The sequence below is a fragment of the Lithobates pipiens genome, unplaced genomic scaffold (genome assembly GCF_037356315.1).
Source record: "Lithobates pipiens isolate NorthernLeopardFrog02 unplaced genomic scaffold, aLitPip1_a1.2 Scaffold_28, whole genome shotgun sequence".
Lineage (NCBI taxonomy): Eukaryota > Metazoa > Chordata > Amphibia > Anura > Ranidae > Lithobates > Lithobates pipiens.
The window spans coordinates 73660145-73676557 of record NW_027507789.1 but is presented as its reverse complement, the minus strand read 5'-3'; the positions used below and the strand labels follow the sequence as shown (position 1 = coordinate 73676557).

General features: G+C 43.0%; 1 protein-coding gene across 2 annotated transcripts in view; it reads right to left on the bottom strand.

Moving 5' to 3' along the window:
* LOC143935487 (histone-lysine N-methyltransferase EZH1-like) overlaps positions 1 to 16413 on the bottom strand; it is a 598044-nt gene that overhangs the window by 17899 nt on the left and 563732 nt on the right. For both annotated transcript variants that reach the window (XM_077459407.1, XM_077459408.1), the window contains exon 21: positions 13749 to 13833. In XM_077459407.1, the coding sequence (XP_077315533.1) occupies positions 13749 to 13833 (85 nt within the window). The remainder of the gene's footprint in view (positions 1 to 13748; positions 13834 to 16413) is intronic.

Here is a 16413-nt window from a genome sequence, read left to right as displayed (position 1 = left end):
ACCATTATACCCTTCAGAACACATGACCTCAGTATGAAATTTCTTTGGGTTACTGGTTTATAAAAGTATGGATCAATCTTTCCAATGCACTCTGTAGCAATACGTTTATTAACCGCTTGCAGACCGCCTCACGCCGATATACATTGGCAGAAGGGCTAGTACAGGCAGAATCACGTACTTGTATGTTGCCCTTTAAGAGGCGGAGAGCACACGTGAGTCGGGTCGCGGGTCCCGCAGACTCGATCACCGCGGGGATACCCGCTATCGCCTCACGGGGAGGAAGAATGGGGAGATGCTAATGTAAACAAGCATCTCCACGTTCTGATCTCTGCTCCCTGTGATTGAAGGAGGGATCAGTGACATGTTGTACACAGCCACGCCCTCCCACAGTTAGAAACACGCCCCAGGACACACTTAACCCCTACACTGCCACCTATTGGTTAACCCCTTCACTGCTAGTGTCATTTACACAGGAATTAGTGCATTTGTATAGCACTGGTTGCTCTATAAATTACAATGGTCCCAAAAATGTGTCACAAATGTCCGAAGTGTCCGCCATAATGTCGCAGTCACGATAAAAATTGCTGATCACCGCCATTTATATTAAGTATAGGGTATAATATACCCTAGCATCAATTGTTCTGCTTTTATTAATTTGGGTCATTTGATGTACCATAAATGTTTTTAATCTATGAAGTCTCTTTCTAATCTGTCTTTTTCTAAACTATGTGTGTTGATATGCTTACCTCTTGACAAACTAACATCTTGTAAAGTCCCAATTAGCCATTAGGGACAGGTCTTCGATCTGTCCTTTCTGTGCTTTTTTTTTTCTTGACCAAGTACGGATGTCAATAGGGGGACTTTGGACTTTTTAAGCACTATTTGACAAAGTATACAATACATGTTAACCACTTAACGACTGCCTCCTGCACATATACGTTGGCAGAATGGCACGGCTGGGTACAAGCACGTACCGGTACATTGCTCTTTAAGTGCCCAGACGTGGGCCTGGAGTGCACCCCCGGCGGCATGCTCCTGACCCGGTCCTGAGCTCCGTGACTGTGGGACCAGCGGACCCGATTGCCACTGGTGTCCCGCGATTGGAGCTGAAGAACGAGGAGAGGTCTGTGTAAACAAACCTCTCCCTGTGCTTCCTACTGTGGCTGTCACCGATCGTCTGTTCCCTGTTATAGGGAAAAATTATCAGTGACGTCACATGACAGGCCACGCCCCCTACAATAAAAAAAAACACATAGCGTTATACATAACCCCTCCTCACCCCCTAGCGGTTAACTCCTTCACTGCCAGTGTCATTTACACAGGAATCAGTGCATTTAAATAGCTCTGATTGCTGTATAAATGACAATGGTCCAAAAATGTGTCAAAAATGTCCGATGTGTCTGCCATAATGTCGCAGTCACAATAAAAATTGCTGATCGCCGCCATTACTAGTAAAAAAAAAAATATTAATAAAAATGCTATAAAACTATCCCCTATTTTGTAAATTCTATAACTTTTGCGCAAACCAATCAATCGCTAATTCCGATTTTTTTTACCAAAAATATGTAGAAGAATACGTATTGGCCTAAACTGAGGGAAAAAAATGTATTTTATATATTTTTTGGGGATATTGCTTATAGCAAAAAGTAAAAAATATTGCATTTTTTTCAAAATTGTCGCTCTATTTTTGTTTATAGCGCAAAAAATAAAAATGGCAGAGGTGATCAAATACCACCAAAAGAAAGCTCTATTTGTGGGGAAAAAGAGGACGCTAATTTTGTTTGGGAGCCACGTCGCACGACCGCGCAATTGTCAGTTAAAGTGACGTAGTGCCGAATCGCAAAAAGGGGCCTGGTCCTTTGGCTGCAAATTGGTCCGGGGATTAAGTGGTTAAACAAATTTTAAAGTTATAAAAAACATAGAAAATGATTACAATTGTTTTAAAACAAGTTTACCACAATTAATCAATATAAATTTGATACAATACTACCACTACCAAATACAAGCAATATTGTCAGTGGAACAGAGGATGCAGATATAACATTACATCATCTGAAAGAAGTTCAAGACTGTGGTTGAGAGGCAGCGACATGATAATATATCAAAATAGATGACTCAACATGTTGTGCATCTATAAACGCTTCTTCGGGAGCTTTAGTTTACAAAATTGTGGCTAACAGAATAAAAAATAAGGAAAATTACAAAGAGCATATACAATTATATTTGACAAATAACAACAATAATAGCGTGGAGATATGGCCATGAGGTATCCGTGGCAAAACACATAAGCAAGCAAGGGAGGGAACTGCGGGACACCCTGGGGGCGTACGTAATAAGATGGACATTACTAAAAAAAAAATTATATTCCAGGCCAGACTGAATCCTATGAAAAAGAGCCACCAGCTACATGAATAGTGGTGAAAATCAATATAACAAAGCCTCAAAACAAAATATTATTTATATTATATATATTTAATAGGCAAATATTATATAAATTAAAATTACTATGTACTTCACAAAAAAATCATGTAACAGATTTTCATGAATAGAGAAAAAGCCTACAACAGCATATGTAGGATCTACGTATTTCTAGTGCAAAAAATAGTGTCACAGTATCCCAGTTGTCTGAATGATTCAATGAAACTGCCTAGAAAACATCATATAAAATTAAAATATAATAATATTATATTTATTTTTAAACATCCAGCAGTAATGCTAGGAAAATTACAAGAGGTATATAAAAAAATCACTAAAAGCTCACCGTAAAAAATGCTGCAAATAGATAGCCAGCAAATGTAGTAAACCGACAAACAGCCTGGCTCTATAACAAGGTGGTAGGAAGGAATTCTATCCCAAACCACAAGGAAACCAAGTAGAAAATAAGGCGCTCCAGATTCCAGGACAATAGTAACAAGGTAGCCAAAGTAATATGATGTAGCGCCTACAAATAACACTGAACCCTATGTACCTAAGCAAAGAAAGTTCCTGGTAACCAACCTTAATAAAGTTGCAACAATCCCTCCAGTCACACACTTAGTAAGCAAGTGGATACACAGTATCAGCTCAAATAGCACGCTAACAAGTCTGCTATTTGTACATACATACCTCTAGCCCGTCATCAGCAATCAGCTGTGCTGTCATGTCATCCAGACCGACCAACAAGAGACACATGCACAGCAGCACAAAACAGACTCCAATGCGCCAAGCACAGCCATAGCGCATAGGAACATGGAAGTGGTGAACAAGGTGTCTAGCATCTGTCAGCATAGGAAAGGGAGGGAAAAGCTCTCCCTGCTGACCAAATGCAAACGCCACAGCGGTAAGGAATGGAATAAAGCACAGTGTGGCGCTGGGCGGCCACAGGGGACCCAAGTAAACCTCCAGTGATAAGCAAGATTGTGCCAAGGAACCTCAAAGCCACACAACACATACCTGGTCAGTGTATAACAAATAAATAAAATAGATTAACCAAAAAATAACATAAATAGCAATACAAATATAAATGGGTATCCAAATAGACAAAGCCATAACAAGGCCACATTGGTTACCAATATAAAACTATGGCATTCAAAATGCTCAAAAATCTTTAACTGATATTGGACTGAGCGAGCATTTTGAAAATAAAACAAAATTGATAACAGTATGAAAAGTGACCCGAATGAAGAGCAACCCAAAAACTATACCTAGAAAAGGTATAGCAAATATATAATCCAAATAGATAGCAGAAAGAGTTTATAGGATAGAGCCTCGAACTTAGTAACAATATGAAAAGCGACCCAAAACTATAATTAGAGAAGGTATGACAACTATATAATCCAAATATATTACAGAAAAGATTTATAGGATTGAGCCTCATTGATACCTGGTGTTGTATACATTGTTTAGATGCTCTATCCAAATAGTTTCTTTTCTAAGGATCTGTTTGTCCCAATCCCCACCTCGTGGGTCCTTTGGGACCACAGCGAGGGTGATAAATTTAATGGCCAAAGTATCAAATTTGTGGTACAGATCAAGATGTCTGCTTACCGATGTTACCATTTTACCTCCCGCCGAGTAGTAAACATGATCCTTAATGCGTGATCGAAAATGTCTAGCAGTTTTACCTACGTAAAACACATCACACTTACATTAAATAGACTATGCCTTGGGTGTCACAATCAGCATGAAAATTGTGAATGAACAGTTCACCATCTGGGAGTATAAAGTGGGTTCCTACCTTGATCCAAGAGCAAAATGTGCATTTACCACATCTGATGATACTGTTTAACGGACGTCTAGATGGTGGTTTGTTTACAAAGTGACTAGATGTTAATTAATCACGTAAAGATGTTGACCTTCTAAATGTAATGTTAGGAGATGGGTTAACATATTTGGCAAGAATAGGGTCATCCCTCAACACTGACCAATGCGCTGACATGATATTGCACAACTCGATATGATGTTTAGAATATCTAGTTATGTATCTCACTATCTGGTTCGATTTCTCAGCCTTCTGTTTATAAAGCAGTGAATTGCGTGATTGACACAGTGCTTTATTAAAAGCACTGCTTAATAGGGATTTACTGTAACCTTTCTCTTTTAGATGATCCCGAAGTAGATTAGCCTGTAATCGGAATTCATCAGTGTGTGTGCAATTAAGGTGTAGCCTTAGGTATTGTGCATATGGTATGCTACGAATTAATGTTGCCGGATGTGCAATATCAGTGTGCAGAAGTGTGTTTCCTGCTGCCTCCTTTCTACATAAAGTAATCGTCCTTGAAAATCGTAAGATCGAGAAATGTGAGCCTGGAAGGGTCACTGGATACCATGTATTTCAGATTGAAATCATTCTAAGAGTATCAATGAATGTTTTTTTAACAAGGTAGGTGTACCCGTCCAGACGATAAAAATATCATCAATATAACGTAGCCAGCATAACGCATGGCTAGTTTACCTTGATAATGAATCATCAGAAAAAATAGTTCGTTCCCACCTCCCCTCTTGTGAAAAAGAATAAGGGGTGAGGTTGATCATATGAAGATTAGAATTTACGTCAACATTACAATTGCAAATGTTCACTCGTCAGAGTATATGTGACAGACTCACATATTTCACAGTCCACTAACTCTTCATCTAATTTTCAGATTGCCCCACACACCCCACTTCTCACGTAAAATCTAATCTTCATGTGATCAACCTCACCCCTTATTCTTTTTCACAAGAGGAGTTATGAATCCTCCAATTAGGTTTAAGTTTTTGTCCATCAGTGAACATTGATAAACATGAAGCTATTAAAGATTTATATTTGTTCTCACGGAATCTAACATATAAATTCCTATTTGATAGCAATCGTCTTCGCTCCATACAGAAAAAAAAATTCTGAGCAAGTCAAAGGCTATACCATGGTGGACTTTCGAGTCCTCTGTGATCTAATGATACTCTTAGATGAGAGTAATTCTGCGATTTTCAAGGACGATGACAGCTGCTTAGCCTCAACTTTATTTAGAAAAGAGACAGCCGGAAACACACTTCTGCACGCCGATAGCGCGCATCCAGCAACATTAATTTGTAGCATACCATATGTAAAATACCTAAGGCTACACCGTAATTGCACACACACACTGATGAATTCTGATTACAGGCTAATCTACTTCGGGATCATCTAAAAGAGAAAGGTTACAGTAAATCCCTATTATGCAGTGCTTTTAATAAAGCACTGCGTCAATCACGCAATTCACTGCTTTATAAACAGAAGTCTGAGAAATCTAACCAGATAGTGAGATACATAACTAAATACTCTAAACATCATATTGAGTTGCGCAATATCTTGTCAACCCATTGGTCAGTGTTGAGGGATGACCCTATTCTTGCCAAATATGTTAACCCATCTCCTAACATTACATTAAGGCCTCATGCACACGGACGTTTTAAAAAACTGGCTGCAAAGCTAGCTCTGACGCCTGGAAAAATCGGTGTTAAAAACGCGATTTTTACTGCGTTTTGCATTGCCGTTTTTGCGCGTTTTTTTGCGTTAAGTAGTGTTTTTAAAGAAACACACCTCTTGGCTATAGCACTCAGAAAACAAAGAAAATATGTTACGCGTTTATGCGCGTTTTTGCGCGTTTTCCCGCAATGCGCATTTTTACAGCTCTAGCTCCGCGCCACGGAACACACTGGTCCTGGGTTTTTTTTACAGCTTAAAAACGCCTATGCCATTTGCAGCTCAAAAACGCCTAGGTGGGCATGAAGCCATAGACTAACATGGACAGATGTTTTTAAGCTGCAAAAAACGCTCAAAAAAGCGGCTGTAAAAACGTCTGTGTGCATGAGGCTTAAGAAGGTCAAGATCTTTATGTGATAAATTAACATCTAGTCACTTTGTAAACAAACCACTATCTAGATGTCAGTTAAACAGTATGACCAGATGTAGTAAATGCGCATTTTGCTCTTGGATCAAGGTAGGGACACACTTTATACTCCCAGATGGTGAAATGTTCATTCCCAATTTCCATGCTGATTGTGACACCCAAGGCATAGTCTATTTAATGTCTGGTGAGTGCAATGGGTTTTACGTAGGTAAAACTGCTAGATATTTTTAATCACGCATTAAGGATCATGTTTACTACTCGGCGAGAGGTAAAATGGTAACATCGGTAAGCAGACATCTTGATCTGTACCACAAATTTGATACTTCGGTCAATTCATTTATCGCCCTCGATGTGGTCCCAAAGGACCCACAAGGTGGGGATTGGGACAAACAGATCCTTAGAAAAGAAGCTATTTGGATAGAGCGTCTCAATGCTGTATACAACACCAAGTATCAATGAGGCTCAATCCTATAAACTTTTTCTGTAATATATTTGGATTATATAGTTGTCATACCTTCTCTAAGGATAGTTTTGGGTTGCTCTTCATTCGGGTCGCTTTTCATATTGTTACCAAGTTCGAGGCTCTATCCTATGAACTCTTTCTGCTATATATTTGGATTATATATTTGTTATACCTTTTCTAGGTATAGTTTTTCGATTGCTCTTCATTCGGGTCGCTTTTCATACTGTTATCAATTTTGTTTTGTTTTCCAAATGGCGCTCAGTCCAATATCAGCTATATATACTTTAAAGATTTTTGAGCATTTTGAATGCCATAGTTTTATATTGGTAACCAATGTGACTTTGGTTATTTTTTGGTTAATCTATTTTATTTATTTGTTATACCCTGACCATGTATGTGTTGTGTGGCTTTGAGGTTCCTTGGCACAATCTGGCTTATCACTGGAGGTTTACTTGGGTCTCCTGTGGCCGCCCAGTGCCACATTGTACTTTTTTTCCTCCCTTTCCTATGCTGACAGATGCTAGACACCTTGTTCACCACTTCCATGCTCCTATGCGCTATATATATATATATATATATATATATATATATGTGGGAAGGCTGGCCGCAGGCCAGCCTGTATTTGTGGGAGGAGTCTGAGGGACTATTTAACCCTCCTCCTCTATCAGGGCCAGGGTTGGTGTGTTTTAGGTTGCCATTTCTGGGTGGAGGGGGGTGCGTCAGGGCCTGCTTAGTCCTCCTCCCTTTCTCCCCTCTGCTATATCGTGTGCAGCCCACCCGGTTCCCGTGGCACTCATGCTAGAGAGGGGGGGGGCGTCCGCCCGCCCGCCCGCTTGCTTTCTCAGTCCCCCCGAAGGCGCCGTGTGGCCAGCGTGCTCCCCGCCCGCTTTTCCCGGCTCTCATGCCGGGGGGTGGGGGGGCATTCATCTGGCCATCTGTCCTCCTTTCCAATCTCCCCACAGCTCCGTGGGGCTGGCGCGCAGCCTGCCCGTTGTTCCCGGCGCTCATGCCGGGGGAGCGGGGGGGTTTCATCCGGCCATCCATCCGCCTTCCATGCCATTCTAATAGCTCCATGGGGCTGGCGTGCGGCCCGCCCGCTCTTCCCGGCACTCATGCCGGGGAAGGGGGGGGACGTTCGGCCATCCATCCGCCTTAATATCTCCCCAGTCGGTTCCCAGCTCCACCTGGCCAGCGTGCACGCCGTAAGAGCGCGCGGGGGGGAGGGTGGTTTGTGATCGGCCGCCTGCTCCTCTCCTCATGTATGTTTGGTTACGAGGGGGGCAGGCTGTCGGTTTACTCCTGGTGCTCCCGGGGGATGGGCAGTCTCCAGCCAGTCACTCCTTTCTTCCCCTCAACCGGAAAAAAAAAAAGAAAGAATGAAATGTTAGTGGGGATCAGACCACCCACTGCAGCCATGGCAGCGCCAGACCTGAGGCCAGGGTTGCTGCTTTCACTTGTTCACTTTCTTTGATCAGTGTTTTTTATCCGTCGCACCGTTCAGCCCGGCATTTACGGCGCACCGTTCAGCCCGGCATTTACGGCGCACCGTTCAGCCCGGCATTTACGGCGCACCGTTCAGCCCGGCATTTACGGCGCACCGTTCAGCCCGGCATTTACGGCGCACCGTTCAGCCCGGCATTTACGGCGCACCGTTCAGCCCGGCATTTACGGCGCACCGTTCAGCCCGGCATTTACGGCGCACCGTTCAGTCCGGCATTTACGGCGCACCGTTCAGTCCGGCATTTACGGCGCACCGTTCAGTCCGGCATTTACGGCGCACCGTTCAGTCCGGCATTTACGGCGCACCGTTCAGTCCGGCATTTCCGTCGCACCGTTCAGTCCGGCATTTCCGTCGCACCGTTCAGTCCGGCATCTCCGTCGCACCGTTCAGTCCGGCATTTCCGTCGCACCGTTCAGTCCGGCATTTCCGCCGCACCGTCATAACATTTCTGCCCGGCATGTCTGTCATAGCATTTCTGCCCTTGGATTTCTGTCTTAGCATCTCTGCCCCTGGATTGCTGCCTTAGCGTTTCCGCCCCTGGATGTCTGTCTTGGCATTTCCGCCCCTGGATGTCTGTCTTGGCATTTCCGCCCCTGGATGTCTGTCTTGGCATTTCCGCCCCTGGATGTCTGTCTTGGCATTTCCGCCCCTGGATGTCTGTCTTGGCATTTCCGCCCCTGGATGTCTGTCTTGGCATTTCCGCCCCTGGATGTCTGTCTTGGCATTTCCGCCCCTGGATGTCTGTCTTGGCATTTCCGCCCCTGGATGTCTGTCTTGGCATTTCCCCCCCTGGATGTCTGTCTTGGCATTTCCGCCCCTGGATGTCTGTCTTGGCATTTCCGCCCCTGGATGTCTGTCTTGGCATTTCCGCCCCTGGATTTCTGTCGTAGCGTTTCTGTCCCTGGATTACGGTCGTGGGGGTTCTGCCCCTGGATTTTGTCATGGTGTTCTGCCCCTGGATTTTGTCGTGGTGTTCTGCCCCTGGATTTTGGTCGTGGTGTTCTGCCCCTGGAATTTGCTCGTGGTTTTCTGCCCCTGGATTTTTCTCGTGGTGCTCTGCCCCTGGATTTTGCTTGTGGTGCTCTGCCCCTGGATTTTGCTCGTGGTGTTCTGCCCCTGGATTTTGCTCGTGGTGTTCTGCCCCTGGATTTATGTCGTAGTTTTCTGCCCCTGGATTTCTGTCATAGTGTTTCTGCCTCTGGATTTTGTCTCGGCGTACAGTTTTCTGCATTTCTGTCTTACCATTTCCTGCCCCAGTATTTCTGTCAGTGTTCTGTCTAGCATTTCTGGCTCAGCGTTTCGGCCCCAGGATTTTCTGTCATGTCATTGCTGCCTCAGCATTTCTGCCCCAGGATTTTCTGTCATGTCATTGCTGCCTCAGCGTTTTTCTGCCCCAGGTTTTTCTGTCATGTTATTGCTGCCTCAGCGTTCTGTCATTGCATTCTGCTCCTGGGTTTCTGTTAATTTCTGCCTCAGCATTCAGTTCAGCATTTCTGTCGCAACATTCTGTCACAGGGTTGCTGTCCTTGCATTTCTGGCTCAGCGTTTCTGTCACTCATGGCATACTATGGTACCGGTTTTCATATTTGTTGGTTGTCATGTCTCATTGTGCCTGTGTTCATGTTTGTACCTAGGGCAGTTAGCTAGGGCTCACACGTCAGGATCGGTCACGTCTACAGATCCATACGGGGTGAGGTTTCGTTATTAATGATTGTTGACCACAATCTTCTCGCCCGTATACCATACGTCATACGATGCATGTTTCATTTACCACACCTGTACGTCTACCCACCACGGTCCGTGGGTACTCTAGGCCTGAGTTTCTGTTAATTACCTGTCTCTGCGCTGCAGGTTACTCGGGCTAACTCACTACTCACACGGGGGGGGGGGGGGGGGTTTCGTCATCAGGTTCATTTATGCGCTGTGGTCTTGATTTTCTGATAATGTTCTCATTCTTAGGTAGGCAGAGGGGCGTTGTTGTTCTCATGTCTGGTTGTCTGTCTTTCCTTCTAGTTGCGTTCTCAGGTTGGGCCGTCTTGGCATCCATACTGATATCAACCATGCCTGCACTCACTTACAGATGTCGTTTCGCCACTGGGCTCACCCTCGGGTCGGAAGCAGACGTCAATTTTCTTCAGTTGACATCCTGTTGCATTGAGGCCCTGGTTACCACCCTGGGATTTATACTCTCTCAGGGTGTGTCCTAAGCCACGGTCCTTAGGTGGTAGGTTGGGGGACATCATCATGATTCTGGATTCCACTCTCAGCTCCGTTCTCTTGTCTAGGAGGTTTCTTGGAGTACTGCTCAGGGACATCAGTCCAGTCATCTTTGCTGATCCCTGGTCTGGTCCAGGTGGGGAGGGGGGCTTTAGTCACTTTGGACATGGCTGGATCATGCCATGGGATTTCCCTGGGTTGGAGTCTGTTTCTCCTTCTTCGGTGCAGGATTCGGTCTCAGGCAGTAGCATGACCTGTTCGCATCCGGTGGGACCAATCTGTCTTGGTGTCTCCATGTTGATGATGCTCATTGCCATGGCACCTACTCCATCACATCAATCGGGCATCCAGCTTTTCCTCTCCTATCTCTGGTATTTTTGGCACTTACCCTCTCACTTCCGCTTGCCAGGTATGGGTGTTCCACGGTGCTTCTTCTGGTGTCCGTTGTGGGTTTTTCAGTCTGCTCTGCCATCTTCTTGCAGGGGATCCTCGGGTCAGCCCTTGTTCCCTTTTCCCCGTGTATCCTCTCATTCACAAGCAGTTCATTCTCTAGTCTGGGTTACCTTGGGCATCAAGCTCATCCTATCCTTCACAGGACATTCATTTAGGGTTTGCATAGCTTGCAGGCTCTAAGGGGGGTTCCTTCTCATTTTCAGGTCAGAAGTCGGTGGGTTCTACTCTTACAGCGGATACTTACCGGTTGCTTACAGTTGGCGTTTGGGCATACGTCATTTTATGGATGGGATTTTTACCTTCCCTTTTCCACCTAAACTTGTGTCTTTTTGCCCTCTTTTCAGGCATACTGACCAGCCAGGCCATGGCACACCTCAGGCCTTGTTTCTTATGTAATATCGCATTTCCCACTTGAAGACTCCGATTACAAGTGGGAAGGCTGGCCGCAGGCCAGCCTGTATTTGTGGGAGGAGTCTGAGGGACTATTTAACCTTCCTCCTCTATCAGGGCCAGGGTTGGTGTGTTTTAGGTGCCCACCCACCCGTTTCCCCCAGCTTTGTCACTCATACTCATGGTACTTTTTCTTATTCTTACATTCAGGGTATGCCCTCTTTTCAGGCATACTGACCAGCCAGGCCATGGCACACCTCAGGCCTTGTTTCTTATGTAATATCGCATTTCCCACTGGAAGACTCCGATTACAAATATATATATATATGTTAAATATAATTGTATATGCTCTTTGTAATTTTCCTTATTTTTTTCTGTTAGCCACAATTTTGTAAACTAAAGCTCCTGAAGAAACATTTATAGATGTGCAACATGTTGAATCATCTATTTTGATATATTATCGTGTCGCTGCCTCTCAACCACAGTCTTGTACTTCTTTCAAATGATGAAATGTTATATCTGCATCCTCAGTTCCACTGACAATATTGGTTGTATTTGGTAGCGGTAGTATTGCATCATATTTATATTGATTGCGAGAAACTTGTTTTAAGACAATTGTAATTATTTTCTTTTTTTTATAACAATAAAAATTTCAAATTGTGCCTAAAAATTCCAAAGTCCCCCTATTTTTTGTTTCTTCCCAACTGATATTCAGGATGTGGCACATTTTTCTTTCTATGTATCCACATTATCACCACATGTGTTGATACAATAACAAATTGATTCCAATTAGGGATGTGGATACAATGCTCTGCCATTAGACACGGTCTATAACTGCTTTTATTCAGTAAAAAATAATGCTTTTTTTTTCAAAATTGTCACTTTTTGTTTATAGCACAAAAAATAAAAACCGCAGGGGTGATCAAATACCACCAAAAGAAATCTCTATTTGGTGTCTGTTTATGAAGCAGTGATCAGTGGAGATCCAGAGGATCACAGCCCATAAACAATTTATAAACCAGAGATAATCGGGGGAGAAGTGTTTGAACTCCCGATTATCTCTACACACTGAGAATCCTCATAGAATGACACATTAACGGCCAGTTTATGAAGCTGGGATCTCAGCGCTTCACTGGCGATCTGTGTCAGAATTCACACTCCCCGATTCACCAGCTCAGAGGTGGAGAACCGGGGAGTGAAGAGAGAATGTGGGGGGATCTGAGGAGGAAAGAGGAAGATAATTAACTTCCTAATGCCTCGTTCAGACCCCCCAACACTGTAACCATGTCCTCCTGTCATAGTTATGTGTATATATATATATATATATATATATATATATATAAAATGTGTATATGTATATATATATATATATATATATATAAAATGTGTATGTGTATATATATATATATATATATATATATATATAATGTGTATATGTGTATATATATATATATATATATATATATATATATATATATATATGTGTGTGTATATACTGGTATATATAATGTCTGTGTGTGTATACATGTATATATTATGTAGGGGGACGCTTTATTTCACTAACATTAATCACACCGTGTGTCAGTGTATTGAGCTGTGATAATTTATCACTGCTTAATAAATTGAAATCTCTGTGTATCGGTGAATTTCTAGTACTGTAATCTCGTAAAGTCTCACGAGATTCCAGTATTAGGGGCCGTTCTCCAGTGTTAGAAGCGTTTGTAGATCGCTTCACTTCTCCAAGGGTGAAGCGATCTACTCCGCTTCATAAAGTGGCACACAGAGGAGATAGATCTCCTCTGTGAATGCCGGAGAATGAAGCAGTGAATAGGTTTCACTGCTTCATAAAAGGACACCTGTGTGGGAAAAAAAAGAGCATCAATTTTGTTTAGGAGCCACATCGCACAACGTGCAATTGTCAGTTAAAGCAACGCACTACCGAATCGCAAAAAGTGCTCTGGTCAGGAAGGGGGTAAATTCTTCCAGGGCTGAAGTGGTTAAACCCTCTTTTTGGTGAGTTAACGTACCTTATGTCGCATGTTACAGTAAAGCAGCCCACTGAAATGAGCTTTGCCCTTTAAATTATCTGCTGCCCACCTCTATACAGTATATGTCTGTGAATGTCTCATTAACCACAACCTGCTATCTCCTTCCCCAAGAAACTTGACTGACAATGACTGGAATCTTTTGCACCACTCTACTCTCCTCCATGTATCCTGCAAAAAAATGAAGGTATTGCCTCTAGAAAAATTGTTGAAATTGGTCGTTTGAATATGTCTTTTTTTCTGATATGCAACTTGAAATTATTTCATTTTTGAGGCTTATGAGAGCAGCCAAAATGAGGAGAAAAAAAACATACTGTCTAGTTAGCTCTCACCTGTAGTCAAAGAACAATTCTTCCCCAGCCTGAATTGCTCGTTTGGCAAATATACCAATCCGATGATCTCCATTTACCATGACCACTGTAATAAAAAAGCAGATTGTATTTAGTATAAAGATAAAATGTTTATATATGCACTCCAATGAGCAAATAAGAGGTAATACATGCCCTCAGATAAAACTTTTCAACCTATGATAGCTTTCACACATTTACTGTGATACTGGTCTAACAAAAAAGTCACAACTGTTGTCCAAATGTATAGGGAGCCGGGCAGAAAGGTAACTACTGTCCCATAATTGTACTGAAAGTGGTTGTAAACTCTGTTACAGCACTTGTACCTACAGGCAACCCTATAATAAGGCTTACCTGTAGGTACTTTGATTATCTTCTAAACTTGCACAGTTTAAGAGATATTCAGAGTGCATGCAGCTGATATCATCAGTGCATGTGCTCTGAAGGTTTGGCTTACCGTGTCGGACCTTCGGAGCTTGTGCTGGAAACAGCAGTTCCTGCGCACATGCACGGGTGTGATGTCATCACGCCCCCGGCCACTCATGTAGCCAGAGGCTACAAACCTAGAATAAAGACCGGGTGAAGATGTCAGCCGTCTCGGCGCTGGAATACTTCGTTCTAAGGTAAGTTTCTCATAATGTGCGAGTTTGCATATTCGCACATTATGACATTGCCTTGCAGGATTTTTTTTTTTTTTTTACCATCAGTGGTTTACAACCGCTTTAACAGTCCTACAATTAAATGCATATGTGGTTTGTGGAAACAAAGTGGTACAAAATAGGAGAGACACAAGATCTTTTTTTTTTTCTTTTATGATTGTTTTAATGTAGTTTTTAAGGGTGGTGATAAACTCTAAACCTTTTGTGAAAAGAATGTCAGCTTTAGAGGGTAAAATGCGTGTAGACCCTAAATCCATTTTCCACTATGTATGGCATCATGTATACAGTTTTCTTAACCACCTACCAACTGGCTCCTGTAGATACATCAGCAGAATGGCACGGCTAGGCAAAGTAACGTACCCATACGTTACTTTGAATTTCCCGCTGTCCTGCCACGAGGTCCATGACCGTGCCCGCAGGACCCAGGGACTCTATTTCCACGGGGATACCCGCGATCGCGTCACACAGAGCTGAAGAACGGGGAGATGCCGATGTAAACACAGCATCTCCCCGTTCTGTCTAGTGACAGGACACAGATCGTCTGCTCCGTCATTGGGAGCAGCAATCAGTGTTGTGTCACTGCTAGCCCATCCCCCAGACAGTTAGAAACACTCCCTAGGACAAACTTAACCCCTCCCCGCCCCCTAGTGGTTAACCCCTTCACTGCCAGTGACATTTTTACAGTAATCAATGCAATTTTATAGCATTGATCGCTGTATTAATGCCAAAAATCATCCAATGTGTCCGCCATAATGTCGCAGTCATGATAAAAATCGCTGATCGCCGCCATTACTAGTAAAAAAAAAAAATATTAATCAAAATGCCATAAATGTATCCCCTATTTTGTAGATGCTATAACTTTTGCGCAAACCAAATTAATAAACGCTTAAATCTTGTTTTTTTTTTTACCAAAATATGTCGAAGAATACGTACGTATCGGCCTAAACTGAGGAAAAAAACTTTTTTTATATATTTTTGGGGGATATTTATTATAGCAAAAAGTATTTTTTGTTTATAGCACAAAAAATAAAAACTGCAGAGGATCAAATACCACCAAAAGCAGGCTCTATTTTGGGTACAACATTGCATGACTGCGCAATTGTCAGTTAAAGCGACGCAGTGCTGAATCGCAAAAAGTGCTCTGGTCAAGAAGGAGGTAAATCCTTCCGGAACTGAAGTAGTTAAGAAAAATTTTTCTTGTGAATCTGTTGCAGTTTCTTACTTTGAGATGAAGCCAATCTAATAGGCTAGGAGAACACGCTCAAATAAAATGGGCAGCACAGTGGCTAAGTGGTTAGCACCTTCACATAGTACTAGGGTTGTCAGTTTGAATCCCAACCACAGCACTATCTGCCTGGAGTTTTCATGTCCTCCCTGAATGAGTTTCCTCCCACACTCCGAAGACATGCTGGTAGATTAATTGGCTCCTGTCTAAACTGGCCCTAGTGTATGTATGAATATGAGTTAGGGACCTTAGAATGTAAGCTCCTTGAGGGCAGGCACTGATGCAAATGTACAAGTCATATGTTTAAACAGATGGCGCTATACAAGTACCTGTAACAATAAAAAATCTGTTGCTAAATCAAGTGCAAAAATGTGCAACCCTTAACCTGTTTGATATAATGTTTGTCTCTGCTACATCATTTCTCTTCCAAGAACAACAGTCTTACCTGTCAAAGCCATACCACCCCAGCCTAACCTGCTGCGCCTTCCATGGTAGTGCAAAACCACATGAGTCAGAGCAGTTCAGTAAGTCTTTAAAGCTGGAGTTTCTTTTTTTTTTTTAACTACTAGCCGACCAACGCAATGGCATGGCTGGGCAAATGGGCATACAGGTACGTCCCCTTTAAATCGTGGCATTGGGGGCACGCACGCGCCCACCACGTACTCCGTGCCCACAGATTCGATGTCTGAGATTGTGTCACAGAGCAGAATGGGGAGATGCCTTTGTAGACCAGGCATTTCTGCATTCTGCCTAGTGATGTGACAGG